This window comes from Berghia stephanieae, unplaced genomic scaffold (genome assembly GCF_034508935.2).
Source record: "Berghia stephanieae isolate SIO BIC M18660-M18661 unplaced genomic scaffold, UCSD_Bste_1.3 scaffold76, whole genome shotgun sequence".
Lineage (NCBI taxonomy): Eukaryota > Metazoa > Mollusca > Gastropoda > Nudibranchia > Aeolidiidae > Berghia > Berghia stephanieae.
In genome coordinates this window covers 25557-38998 of record NW_027629287.1, presented here as the reverse complement: position 1 = coordinate 38998, position 13442 = coordinate 25557, and the positions used below count along the sequence as shown (strand labels likewise).

Here is a 13442-nt window from a genome sequence, read left to right as displayed (position 1 = left end):
ATGTTATCACAAACAAGATGGAGCTTAACCCTCAGTAAAGTATTGCTGCTATTTACAGGTAAAGCCAGGTCCATTTCTACAACAGTCATTGGGTCATTGAAGGAGATCTGCTCCAAAACTGTTTTGTGCTTGCTCTGTGAAATGTGATAAATTATATAAACTTCGGAGGAAATAATTAGCAGAGTTGCCTACTGTAAATCTAAAAATATTCGTTGTTTCTTCTAAGGAAAAAAAGAAAAAGTCACTTATTAGTTACTAATTTATTATTTCCCCTCAGCATGATAAAACAAAATGCCTCAAAGTCCTAAATATAGGTTCCAAGGAACTCAGCTTTCCTCTTCGACAAGATTTATTTATTCAAAAACGCTTATTTTATAGTTCTGTAATTAATTTGAGGTTCTGTAGCTGGAGTAAAAATTCATAATTCTACAAATATTTTGCAGTACTAGGCAGGTCTAAAATAGATGCCTTTTTTTATTCTAACCTGTACATGTTCAACTTCCCAACACCTCTGCGTGTAGGCATTGATATGATATCCAATCTTGTCCATGACCTTGGACCAGTCCAAGTCTTCCTTGCCGGAAATTATGGACCCAACGTCTATGAAGTAAGGTATTGTTGTGCCTGCCACCTGAATAAATGATAGAAATGGTAAAATTATAATCATAACCAAATAAAGAGCTGCTCGCAGAAAAAACTCAACAAACTTTTATTTTCTGCCTTGCCCTGTTCTTTCCGTGGTTGTGGAAATGATGGTGATGATGATGGGTGGTGGTGGTTGTAGTAGTGGTGCTGCTTCGTGAAATGATGGTGTGGTGGTGGTGGTTGTAGTAGTCGTGGCAGTGATGTTGATGATGATAAGTTGTGGGCTTGTGGGTGAAGAGAGCGATTGATGGTTGATGTGAAATGGATATGATCCACAATATTGATTTAGGCTTGTCTGACAGAAGGACAGAAAGTGTATTTATGTGTGTCTGTGTGAGTGTGACAGAGAGAGAGAGAGGAGAGAGAGAGAGAGAGAGAGAGAGAGAGAGAGAGAGGAGGAGAGAGAGGGGAGAGGTGAGAGGGTGTGCTCAAAGTGAATGAAGTGATAGTACAAAAGATTAAATTGAAAAACATTGTTTTGTGTGTGTATGTGTGTTTTATTTGTTAATCGTAAATATTAAGTTAACGCATGATTCATATTGGCAATTACATTAAACATTTAAATTGAATTGAATAGTGTGTCTCTGTGTGTGTGTGTGTCACGCATGTGCGGGTGCGTTTGAAGACAGAAAGAGATATCTGTTTTTGTTTTTGAGGGTTTTACGGCGCTTGCAACACATTAAGGTCATATCAGCGCCAGTAGAAAGGAAGAAAATAGGATAGCAATTAAAGCACCCAAGAAAAAGTAAGACAAAAGGAAATTCATTCAAATCGGAAACAGATGTAGATTCCAAGAGCACACTAGCAGTGTAGCCTACTTAGTTTGAGATCACCTAAAAGTCTCATCGATACACAAGCACAGGTCCCCACTAAGAGTAATACACTCATATGTTTCCACATTATTATAATATAACACAAACAATTAATACAGTGCATAACAGAGATGATGTACAAGACAAAAAATATCATCTCCCAAAACTCTAGTTTGTCTGTTTCCCTCTCAGCCAGGACAAAACCAAGTAATCTCATTCCAAGACAAAGACAGAAAGCATATTGGAAAACGCATATAAGGGGATAGAAGACACAGTAAATTCCTCCCTGCCCACTGTGAGAGGCCAGGAACCCCACTCAGACAGAAAGAGAGACTAATAGACCGATAAATATATAGATAGATAGGTACCTATATATATATATATGGTGCACATAATATATACATGGGGGGGGGGGGGGGAGAAGAGAGAAGAAAAGAAAAGGAGAGAGAGAGAGAGAGAGAGAGAGAGGAGAGAGAGAGAGAGAGAGAGAGAGAGAGAGAGAGAGAGAGAGAGAGAGAGAGAGAGAGAGAGGGTAGGGATTGTGATGTGATGGTTGTTGTAGTAGTGGTGGTATAGGGATGGTGGTGTGGTGGTTGTATTAGTAGTAGTAGTAGTAGTAGTAGTAGTGGTGGTTGTAGGGATGGTGATGTGCTGCTGGTTGTTGTTGTGGTGGTAGGGATGGTGATGTGATAGTGGTTGTTGTAGTAGTAGTGTGGAGATGGTGATGTGATGGCGATTGTAGTAGTTGTAGTAGGGATGGTGATGAGGTTGTAGTGACGATAATGTGGTTGTTGTAATGGTGGTAGAACTAATTGTGATGACAATGATGATGATGAGGAGAAGGAATTATCAAGGAGTTTTCTCCTAAAATGAATTTCAATGAGTTTTTAAGGAGCTTCTCTCAGCAATATCAAAATCAAGGAGTTGTCAAGAAGTGGTTGTAGAAGTAGTGGTAGTGATGGTGGTGGTTGTAGTAGTAGTGTAATGATGATGATGTGGTAGGTGACGGTTGTTGCTGTAGTCGTAATGATGTGGTGGTGATCGCTGGTGGTTGTAGTTGTAGTGGTAGTGATGATGATGATGAGGTGGTGGTGGTTGCAGTAGTAGTGGTAATAAAGATGATGTGGTGGTGGTGGTTGTATTAGTAGTGGTAGTGATGATGTGGTGATGGTGGTTGTAGTAGTAGTGGCAGTGATGATGATGTGGTGGTGGTGGTTGTAGTAGTAGTGACTGGGAAAAAAAAAAAAAAAGGGGGGGGGGGGATCCTTGGAACAATTTAACCTCACCGGAATTTGTGATAAGTTGCCCGTAAACCAGAATTTTTTCTCCAGACTTGATTTTTTTTCCGGTGAAACCAGAGTTTTGACATCACTGCTTCATTCTTATCCTTATCATTACTATTGAAAATCAGAATTTAAGAGAGAATGGAATGGCAGAAATGAAGAGAGAAAATCGGAATCATTCCGTCAAAAACAGAAGGGTTGGCAGGAATGCCTACATCATCACAATCAGGGTTCCCACTCAAAACCCATTTCAAAATTCAAGACTGCCAAATTTTTTTCAAGACCAATAGTTTCTCCACAACTAAATTTTTGTATTGACTGAAGTAAAAGTAGTCAAGTCAGTGTCTTCATTCGAACTGGCAGAGTGGTTTTTCATTGCCGTTCTCACACATCACCAAATCTCAGCATCAATGACATCAGACTAACACACAAAACTATCTAATGATGAAGGCTTTAGCATCACCTGTGCCTGTGTTGAATGTTGAATCAGAAGCGCAGAGCTAGTAGACGGCTTTGCAACAAAGTTAGGTAACGACCCCCTGTCACTACTAGATATAGCCAATGCTAGTGACTTGTGATTGTTCCCTTGCATGTGGGATGTCAAAGCAGACCTTCCCATGGCCTTGATATGAATAGTCTTTTTACACAATATGCAGTATGTTTCAAGATTGTTGCTAGTATTTTTTAACCAGTCTTTGAAAGCTGGATATTTGGTCCAGAACTCTTGGAATGTTCCACCAGGCATGATGAATAGCAGTTAACTTAACATAGCTTAATCAGTGATGTTAATAATAATTTATCAAAAAGGACGACAATTTTTCGGCCTCTCAAAACAAGCAAAATGTAAAAATAGCAGGAATGCTTCGTATTATGTAATATATTACTACTAGTGGAAATCCATTCTTATCATTAGACATAAATTCACTTTTTGTAAACATTTAATGAATTGTCCTTTTCATAAAACATTTGAAATGCCTACAATAATATTCAAATAAAAGGCCAGTGTTGTTTTCTTTTGATTTTTAGATTATAAAGCAGGCTACAATATCTTTGTTACGGAAACCTAGTGGTTATGAAGCTTATAAATACAACCAAAGAATCTCTCAAATTTCAAACCATAGTCCAAAGAAAAAAAAAAGAAGAGTAAACTAAGCCAATCACCATTGCTTTATTGTATCTCTGTATTACCAGATTATTTAATGGATATATATATATATATATATATATATATATATATATATATATATATAGAGAGAGAGAGAGAGAGAGGAGAGAGAGAGAGAGAGAGAGAGAGAGAGAGAGAGAGAGAGAGAGAGAGAGAGAGAGAGAGAGAGAGAGGAGAGGAGAGAGAGATTAAAAAGGCAATAGGCACCTACATCAGAGAAAAAAAAAATCAAGACCCATTTATCCTTCCCCTTCAACCATCAGCTAATCAAAGAACACCACTGGTCTTCTGTATCAACTGTGTTGTGACATCTGGCGTCGTTGTGTCTGGCCCGACGTCATAAAGATGGGACCGTCAACAAATTTCACGAGGCTGAGCACAGGTGTCAAAATATGACATAAGACATTATGGTGATTTTGTGGATTTGAGGAAAATGTTTGACATGGCAAATTCAGCTGAAAAATTCTGAGAAGTTCCCAAAATCCGGAATTCCGCGGAAGATTATCATCACTGCTTAATAAGTAAATAATAAGACACCAAACTTCAGGTTTATGACTTCACCTGATTTGAAAGCTCCTGACTCAGACAAGAAAAATCAAGACCGTTTTTATTTTCAAGACTGTTTTTTTCCCGATCTTGAAGAAATTTAAAAATTCAAGACCATTTCCCGACTTCCCGACCGAGTGGGAACACTGCAGAATTCCTTCAGATACAATGAAATTGGTTAGACAGAAGGTAAAATCTCCTACCAGTTTATCACTATATCCGAAATCCATCATTCAATGCAAAGTATTGTGACGTGGGTACAGAAGAATTAACTTTTTAACTCTCTCCTTACCGGCCATTTTACGGATTTTCCCCAAAACTTCACACCCAACCTATACAAAAATAGGTTTATTTCACTCAAACACAAAAGCTGTTAGTTCTTGCTATACATATTTTTTTCCCCGCTAAACGAAGTCTTCAACACAGTATTAATTTAACTATAGCAAACATTTTTGTTCAAATATTATTATGATGTACAAAAGAAAAAAGAATAAGAAAAATGTTGGCTGCATCGTAACAAATGTGACGATTTTCCTATGGGTGGTAAGACATACCTGTCTACTTGAACATTTCAAAATCAGTAGCCAACACAAAATTCATCAATAATAAATGGTACAATTATAGTAATACTCCACCAATTAATAACAGCAACAACAACAAAATACCGCGTATCTACAACCTTTTATACGTAAAATAAATGTTTTTGAACTCTACCATCACATGCTGGCAATCGACTAAGCTATCATGGGCGTGAACTGAGCAGTAGCCTTTATAACTTTAAAGGGAACATCTTTTTTTTCTTTTCTTGGATAACTGCAGGTACTTAAAAGAAAAAAAATAAATTTTCTTTCTTTTCTCTAACACTACGACCAAATTGCCGTGAAATCAAAATCCGTAATATTTCTTCCTTTTCCGTATGTCCGAAATTGTTACCTAATTTCCGTAACAATTATGGACGATCCGTAAAAGTAGGCAGGTATGTAAGGAGGGGGTTAAACTGAGAATTCAATCAATGACTAGTTTGTTAAAAATTCACCATTATTCTTGGAGGCAAACGGCAATGGCATTGAGATAGATAAAGAAATCGACCAACCTTGACTCTGTCATTGCTGTCAGCGATGTGAAGCACATAAGATTGCGTGAGGTCTTTCCATACAGAGGTGAAGCTGACCACCAGTGACTTGGACTGCACATTCAACACTGTCAGACCACAAGGACCTGAAATTGGGTTGGTTACACATTATGTAAATGGATTTCTGGTCTCATGATATAATTAATGACACTCTGCCCATGGCCTATAAGTAAGTCGTAGATTCAAGTCCAGCTGTGAGTGCTGCAAAGTTGAGTAATTGGAGAAGACCCTATATACTCAAATTATCCCACTTTACTCTGGTGTAAAATGAGTACCATGATGCCAAAAAGAATACTCAAATTATGAGTTATTTGGAAAAACTAGGGAAAAAGTCTGTTTTCGTCACATTCTATCAAATGAGTAATGTAAAATAAAACAAAAAATGGTGATCTAGCTTCAATATCAGAAATAGTTTTTGAAGGCTCAAAATAATGGGGAAAAAGTATTAACTTTGACCATACTTTTTTGATAAAGCTATGACTATTCTAAAAGTGATGACGTTTTGGTTTATCTTTCATTTTTTAACCCACAGAAACAGATGAAAGCAGTTATTAATATTATCATCATCATTATAATTACTATGATTATTTCATTTTTAGAGTATAGTTGTAGTGAAAGTATTTGTATTTAATTTGTTCTATCTCAGTTACTGAAGCCCCTGTGGTTATGGATCTTACAATAAGACTAAATTATCTCTAATAAATTAGAATTGTGAAACATCGTAAAAACAAAAGTAAAAAGAGTCAAATAAGTTTTACACCCCTTATAATTGTAATAAGTAATTATCTCTCTGTAACCACCACATGACCTGAACTTTTAAGGAAGATGTTTGACAGAACAAAATCAGCGGAAAATTTCTGAGAAAATCCCCCAATCCCGGCATTCTAGTTCGGGGGCTTATCTTTAAAATAATTAAAAATTGAATGTTACAATTGACTAAATAATGGCAAATGATAAAACAAAGGATGAATGGGAAGGGTTTTTTTTTTTTTTAATAAACAATGAGACAAACCTAACAACCTGCAGGCAGATATTTTGTTTTTCAGTGAAGTGAATGTGTGGTGAAGGGACAAAAACTCGGAATCTTCTACAGCAAAAGGGGGGTAGAAGTCTGTTGCCGAGCAGCCACTCCTCAAAGCTTGCAGTTTGATCTGTAACAAATTGTTGTCTTGTTTCAATCTGTTGATTGTCTCTAACTGTCCAGCAATCTGAGAAAGAATGAATTGTTAAATAATTATCAATCTAGGCATTTTAACATTTTTTTTCATGCGTCAAATAGCACAACTTTAACTTACTGTCTTGATATCAAAATTATCCTTAGAGTTTTTTCTCACCAAAATAGTATTAGACTGCAATGAACCCAATGCCAAAGGTATAAAAACAAAAGAAAAATTCAGATTACTGCCCTATATGAAACCAATAATCCTAACCCAAGTCTCATGTCATCGTCTCTATTGTCTTCTGACACTTTTCTACTCACTTCGTTCTCTGCTATTATCAACATTAGTGCCTGCTCCCCTCACTTTTCTGATTTAATGCTCGGAGCTTAGTCAATATCTCAATCGTCTCTATGTTTTATATTTATGTTGAGGATAGAGTTTAAGCATAGCTGCTGGCTTGTAAACAAACTTCATGGAGTTTGTGTGTGTTGAACCCATGACCTCAAGAAGTCAGGAGACAGACTCAGGATAAACATTAAGCTGGATACCACTTTATTTTTTTGGAGTGGTGGATGGCAACGACTGTATGTATAGAGTACCTCTCTTGGCTAGGCAGAGCTGTCATAACAATAGGGTCGTGGGTTCGACCCTCACCGCAGAAGTTTTTATACTCTATTGTCTTCTGGCACTTTTCTACTCACTTTGTTTCCTGTTATTATCAACCTAAGTGCTTGCTCCACTCACTTTTCTGATTTAATGTTCGCCCCCAATGTCAGAGCGGACTCAATGTCTCAATGTTATTTGTTTGTTTTGAGAATAGAGCTTAACCTATTTTCACCTCTGGGGTGCAAACGCACCCCAATGCTATGTTTTTTGGCTCTAAAATCTACAATTTTTGACCTATAAACCTGAAATTTTGTGACTTTTCCTAAATTGACCCCTTAAATCACCTCCCCAAATTTTACACCTCTCACGTGCATCGTTTACTCACACCAGAAGACCTCCCATGGAATTTGAGATTTTACGCTTTTGGGGTGCAATTGCACCCCTAATAAACAAAGAGAAAATAACGAGAAACCTCCTATTTCATCCTTTGGGGTGCATATGCACCCCATGTATTTGTCTATAGTAGAATAGCAACTGGCCATATAAATTACCATTTTCTGGTGTAGATTATTATAAATAAGATACTTTTTGATATGTACTCAAGGTTGCCCACACCTAATTGGCAGAATAACCAAAATATAGGCCTCTGACCATGGCTAAATATGGATTTCTTCTTATCGTCACAAGTTATGCATTACTAATTGTAATTTATGTGATTTTCAATAAAGAAGGCCCACATTTTTTATAAACTGCCTGTATATATTTGTGTTAGATTGTATGTAATGTTCTTATACTGCGTGAGTTTGAATCCATATATATATATATATATATATATACACATGTATAGTGTGTGGGTTTGTAGTCTAGTGGTAGTGGTAGACGCTACGACTCGTGATCGGAAGGTCAGGGGTTCGAATCCCGCTCTGGCGGTGCAAAGTTGACTCCTTGGGAAATGGTCTTTACACACATTTTCCACCCCACTCATGTGTAAAACCAAGTACACTGGCCGGTCCTTGTCCTCACCAAAATTGTATCGCGCCTAACAGGCTGCTTGTCTCGTCTTATGTTGTGTGTTGCTGTTGGTCTGGGACCCCTTGTAAAGCGCTTTGAGCACCTCGGTGGATATCGTGCTATATAAAAGCTCTATTTTATTTAGTCATATATGAGTTTGTCAATTATATTTTTTTTATGCTGCTAATGCACACCATATGTAATTTCCAAGATGATAAGTGAGTAGGTACAGCATGTTTGTATTGTTAGATATATAGTCATTTGTCAGTGTTCCACTGTGTTTTCACAATTTTGAAATAGAATGAAGGACAATATTTTTGACTAGCAATAGGCAATCAATCGTTTTATTTGGAAATCGAAAAACAAACAAATTAGTGGGTTTAATTATTGAATTTCATTGAAAACTTTCAAACTAAAAACAAAAAGGTTCAAACATGTACCTACAGTACACTCAATTCTATACAGTAGAACAAATCAAAATAAAACATCAATCATTGTATTTCCAATTTCTTGTCATCTATCGCTGTCAGCACAATACCATATGACATGTACTCATACTTATTGTTAAAATTTTCCTCACCATCTCAATCTTGCTATCGACCTATACTTACACTGTACAAATCTATTCTGCACAATGGTCACACACTTTGTAGCTTTTACTGTGGTCTTTGCAAGCAAATGCCTTACATTTTGAACAAGTTTCCCTTATTTTTCTGTCCTTCTTCCTCGGACACATTTCACATCTTCCTTGGCTTGATGCTTTCCTCTTTCTCTGTCCTTCAATCTCAGGTCTTGTTGCTGATTCTCTTTCATCATTGAGATTCCATTCCATCTTTATTATTTCATATGATAATTTCACCCGTCTTGTTGTTTTCGACATTGTCATTCTTCTTGTCAAATGTTCAAAAAGAAGTTCCTTTGCTAACAGTTCGTTGAAATGGCCCCTGTCATTGTATGATTTGGTGTCTTCTGGATGAACAGTCTTGTATAAAATATGGGCTGCCACAGCTGCTGTATCCAGCAAGTTGTAAAACTGGACCATGGGCCATCTTCTTGATTTCCTTTTACAAGAAAAACTGTGGCACATGTAGTCAAATGTGTCGACTCCTCCTTTGGTTTTATTATAATATCTCACCATCACTGGCTTCTTTTTCGTTCCTTGGTCGATGTCAGGAGAATGATGCATCGTACTCAGTACAACAACATGTTTCTTGTGGTTAGATTTGTGTGCCACAATGCTTGCACCATCTTTGAATAGGAAGGCACTGTCAAATTTCTCAAGTTCTTTTCCTGTCTGAAACGATGATGGTAGAAATGACTTATTTCTCCTGACTGTCCCCACTATTGACAAACCTCTTCTAGACAAGTGCTCTGCTAATTCTAAATCAGTAAAAATAATTGTCACATGTAACGTTCCTGCCAGTTTTATGGTAAGGATCTACCAGTTCCTTTACAGTCTCCCTCCAAGGTTTGTTTTCCTTTCTCCATGTTTACCCAGGTACGGTATCATTTGGAGAGGGTAAGCTGTTTTGCTGTCACATATGTGAAAGAGTTTCATCCCATACTTATCTGGCTTGCTCGGTAAGTATTGCAAGAATGGGCACCGTCCTCTCCACGGAACAAGCTGTTCATCTATAGTTACGCAGTCTGAGGGAATGTATGAAAGTTGCAAATTCTTGTTGATTTTGTTCATGAGATCCCTAATTGGTGAAAATATATCCCTAACTCGCCTGATAGCATGTGTCCTTTTATCATCAAAGCGCAAGTTGATGTTTTACAAATCGTTTCATGCTCATTGTGCATATTGCAACATTGTCTGCCGAAGCTCCTCTCCATATCTTTGCCACTGCTAGAAGACCAAGCTTTCTCGCACCCAAATGAATAAAAAGGCCTAGCAATGCTGTCATTTCTATAACATCTACATTCTTCCACTGCACACCTTCATTTCTTGTTCCTTCTAAGTTTGTCATCTTCACAATATCACTAATTATTTGTGCAGTGAAAATCATCTTAAAGGCTGACACAATTGAATCTATCTTTGCCGGATGTCTTACGTTGGACTTGGGAGGCCTAAAAACATTTCTTGTAGGTGTTCTCCCAACCTGGGACACCGGTACCTTACTCCACATAATATCCCCCTTTTTGCTCAAAACTACATTGCTAGATGCTGGCAATGATACAGAATTACCCAAATGAGTTTCATCACTGTCTTCCTCTTCTTCGTCAACTTCTATTTCTGGGTCTGATTGGTTCAGGATCTCGGGATATTCCTCCCCGTCGCTCCTTTCATCGGATGAGTGTGCATTGTCATCAGCTTCAAGTTCATCATCATCTGGAGTCCAATTGATATCTGGATCTGATGAAAATTGGTGAAATGTATATTATTAGTATTGCTTTTATATTGATCCTTCTCCTCATCATATCCTTTACCCCTTAACGACAAGATTAGGTTTCACCAGAACCAAACTCTAATCTAAGAACATGTGTCAGTTTTGAACTGACTGTTGCAGATTTCACCTAGAGATTAGTTGTGGTGCTGCTCGAGACGCATCACAGTTACTTATCTCTAGATGAAAACTGCACACGGTAGAATCGTGATTTAAATGCAATTAAGCCTGACAATCGAAACCTTCAATCATTATTCACACCATTCAGGACATCTATGACATCATCATAATAATAAATCAAGGGAATTTTGAAATAAAATGCAGGATTGATACACTGAAAATTGTACTTCCTCTCGTTATAAAGTAAAATCTGCTATAGTGTCAATGAAAGTAAGCACACAAAAAAACCAACTCACCATCTCTGCTTTCTCCCATATCATCCAGTAATTCATCCATATCACCACCAACATCAGATGAAGAACTTGGTTGTTGGGCAACAGGCTGAAGCTCAGTGTATACCAATTCCTCTTGTTCATTGTCGAAGCGCTCAAACAGATTAGTCCTAGAACTTGCCATTTATCTTTATAATCATAAACATGCCCTGCAAGAATAGATAACACATTTCAAGGTTTTAATAAATCTATTAGATCTGGATACAAGCATTTGCAATTTAAAAGATGATGATGATATATGTATTATAAATTATAAAGCATGGATACTAAAGTTTTCCAACAGTTTTTATATGTTTTGACAGAATTGCAATTAATGGTATCAATATGTATTATAAATTATAAAGCATGTGTATACTAATGATTTTCAACAGTTTTTATAGTATAGGGTTTGACAGCATTACAAATAACAATGGTGAGTGACAAAACAATGTAGATCTAGATTATAGCTTTACATTTTTGGGATCTTCATATTTACAGGAATCAGTTAAAGCTTACATTTTGATAAGATCTAGATTTTGTAAAGTATATTAAGTGGTAAAACAAAGCTTAGAATCATACTTTAAAAATGGTATTTACTTACCTAATCAGGATGTTGTTAGATTGAAAGTCAGGTCAGCCTTGTGTTTTGAATGGTGTTAAGAGAAAAGGAGGAATCCAGGAACAGGAAGTGGTGAATAATTCTAATAAGTTGCCAGATAATTTTTGAATATGTTGCCGAATAAGTTGGTGGAGTTTTGTCTCTATTCAGTAATAAGTCAAAATAGTATAAAATGTATAGAAACTAGTGATGTAAAGATGGGGTGCATTTGCACCCCAAAGAGTAAAACAGGAGGTTTCTCTAATTTGCTACTAAAATATTAGGGGGTGCAGTTGCACCCACAGGATGAAAATCGGAATATTCCTGATTTTTTCTATGTGCCTGTTAGGGGGTGCATCTGCACCCCAAAAGCATAAAATAGGATGCGTTTTCAAGGGGTGAAAATAGGGTTAAGCAAAGCTGCTGGCTTGAAAATAAACTTTGCAGAGTTTGTGTGCGTTGAACCCATGACCTCAAGAAGTTGGGAGTCAAAACTCAGGATAGACACTACGTTTGAAACCCCTTTTTATGAGGTGGATGACTATATAATAGAGTCCCTCACTTGGCCAGGCGGAGTTGTCGAACAGTAAGGTCATTGATTCAAGCCCTCAATCGCCGCAAGGATTTTATTCTCTGTTGTCTTCTGGTACTTTTCGTTTCCTGTTATTATCAACATAAGTGCCTGCCCCACTCTCTTTTCTGAATTTACGATCAAAACAATGACAATATAGATTGGAGAGTATACCCTTTGTAAACGAGAGAAATACAGATTCTAACATTGTTGGGACCCATCATATCAGGCACTGTTATGTATTCATGGGTCTCACCACATCCCAATATCCCACCATCTTGAAAACCCTGGAATAACGATGACAACCCTGGATAACGACATAATTTTTCGATCCAGGCCGATGTCATTATTCAGGGGTTGCACTGTACTTGCTACCCTGTCTCACAGGAAATGAAAAGCAAATATTTTAAATATGCCCCTAAATCATTTCCCCTTCAAAAACGTATACAGAAATTTTGGTCACTCAAGTCCAAGTCATAGGTATAGAATGACTAGATAGCTAACGAAGAGGAATTTTCCATGGGTCAGCTGTTATTAGTGTCATACAAGGAGTGGTTATTTTCATTTGATGAATAGGAAGATCTGGCTGTCAATACACTCTTCTTGTATGAGGTGCTATCTTTCGCTATTTTCCCTCGCCTTGAATCAAAATTATTTGACCTTTTCAACAGATATTACTCACAGAGTACAAAACCATCATGATTAATATATGTTGCATTTATAAATGCAACAATTGAACTGTGAATGATAGCAGTCGCCGTTTCCATAAATAAGAGTAAATAAAGGAAGTGATAATAATTTTTTCTTGTGAAAATATCAGTTTCGCTGCTATATCGTATTGTATTGATATCACAAATTTCATATCCATAATGTAAAAAGTTCTTATTCTTATAATTCAAAATTTTATATTTTACTTCATTAGCTTTCTGGGAAATACAATCAGGAATTAAGAATGAAATATACTGACTGCTAGAAAGCTTGTTTTGTGCCCTTTAAAATGATACCAAAATTATCAACATAGGTTCACAATTAACGCCATGATGGATGGTGACCAAAACAGCAAAGGGGCAAAAATAAAGTTTAAAATTTTAACCC

At 36.9% G+C, this 13442-nt stretch overlaps 2 protein-coding genes across 3 annotated transcripts in view; both read right to left on the bottom strand.

Moving 5' to 3' along the window:
• Nucleotides 1-10: 10 nt before the first annotated feature.
• The window catches only part of LOC144962271 (uncharacterized), a gene marked incomplete at its 3' end in the record, with an annotated part of 28535 nt that continues 15103 nt past the window's right edge, over nucleotides 11-13442 (bottom strand). The window contains exons 3-6 of the mRNA XM_078895175.1: nucleotides 6596-6791; nucleotides 5545-5669; nucleotides 485-631; nucleotides 11-134 (exon numbers count right to left, since the gene is read on the bottom strand). Of these exons, the coding sequence (XP_078751301.1) occupies nucleotides 11-134; nucleotides 485-631; nucleotides 5545-5669; nucleotides 6596-6791 (592 nt within the window). The remainder of the gene's footprint in view (nucleotides 135-484; nucleotides 632-5544; nucleotides 5670-6595; nucleotides 6792-13442) is intronic.
• On the bottom strand, nucleotides 9830-12063 carry LOC144962272 (uncharacterized). 2 transcript variants are annotated; one of them, XM_078895178.1, is made up of 3 exons: nucleotides 11780-12063; nucleotides 11164-11348; nucleotides 9830-10716 (listed from the first exon to the last, which is right to left on the bottom strand). In XM_078895178.1, exons 2-3 carry the CDS (start codon nucleotides 11321-11323, stop codon nucleotides 10115-10117), a joined length of 762 nt encoding a protein of 253 aa, XP_078751304.1. In that variant the 5' UTR covers nucleotides 11324-11348; nucleotides 11780-12063; the 3' UTR covers nucleotides 9830-10114. The 2 variants fall into 2 exon arrangements, with proteins under 2 accessions (XP_078751304.1, XP_078751302.1); XM_078895176.1 differs by having other exon boundaries at nucleotides 11164-12063.

Coding starts and splice junctions, on each gene's coding strand:
- LOC144962272 (XM_078895176.1), bottom strand. CDS start 11,323: ATGGCAAGTTCTAGGACTAATCTGTTTGAGCGCTTCGACAATGAACAA. Junction 10,717..11,163: donor TATGGGAGAAAGCAGAGATG/GTGAGTTGGTTT, acceptor AATTTTCATCAG/ATCCAGATATCAATTGGACT.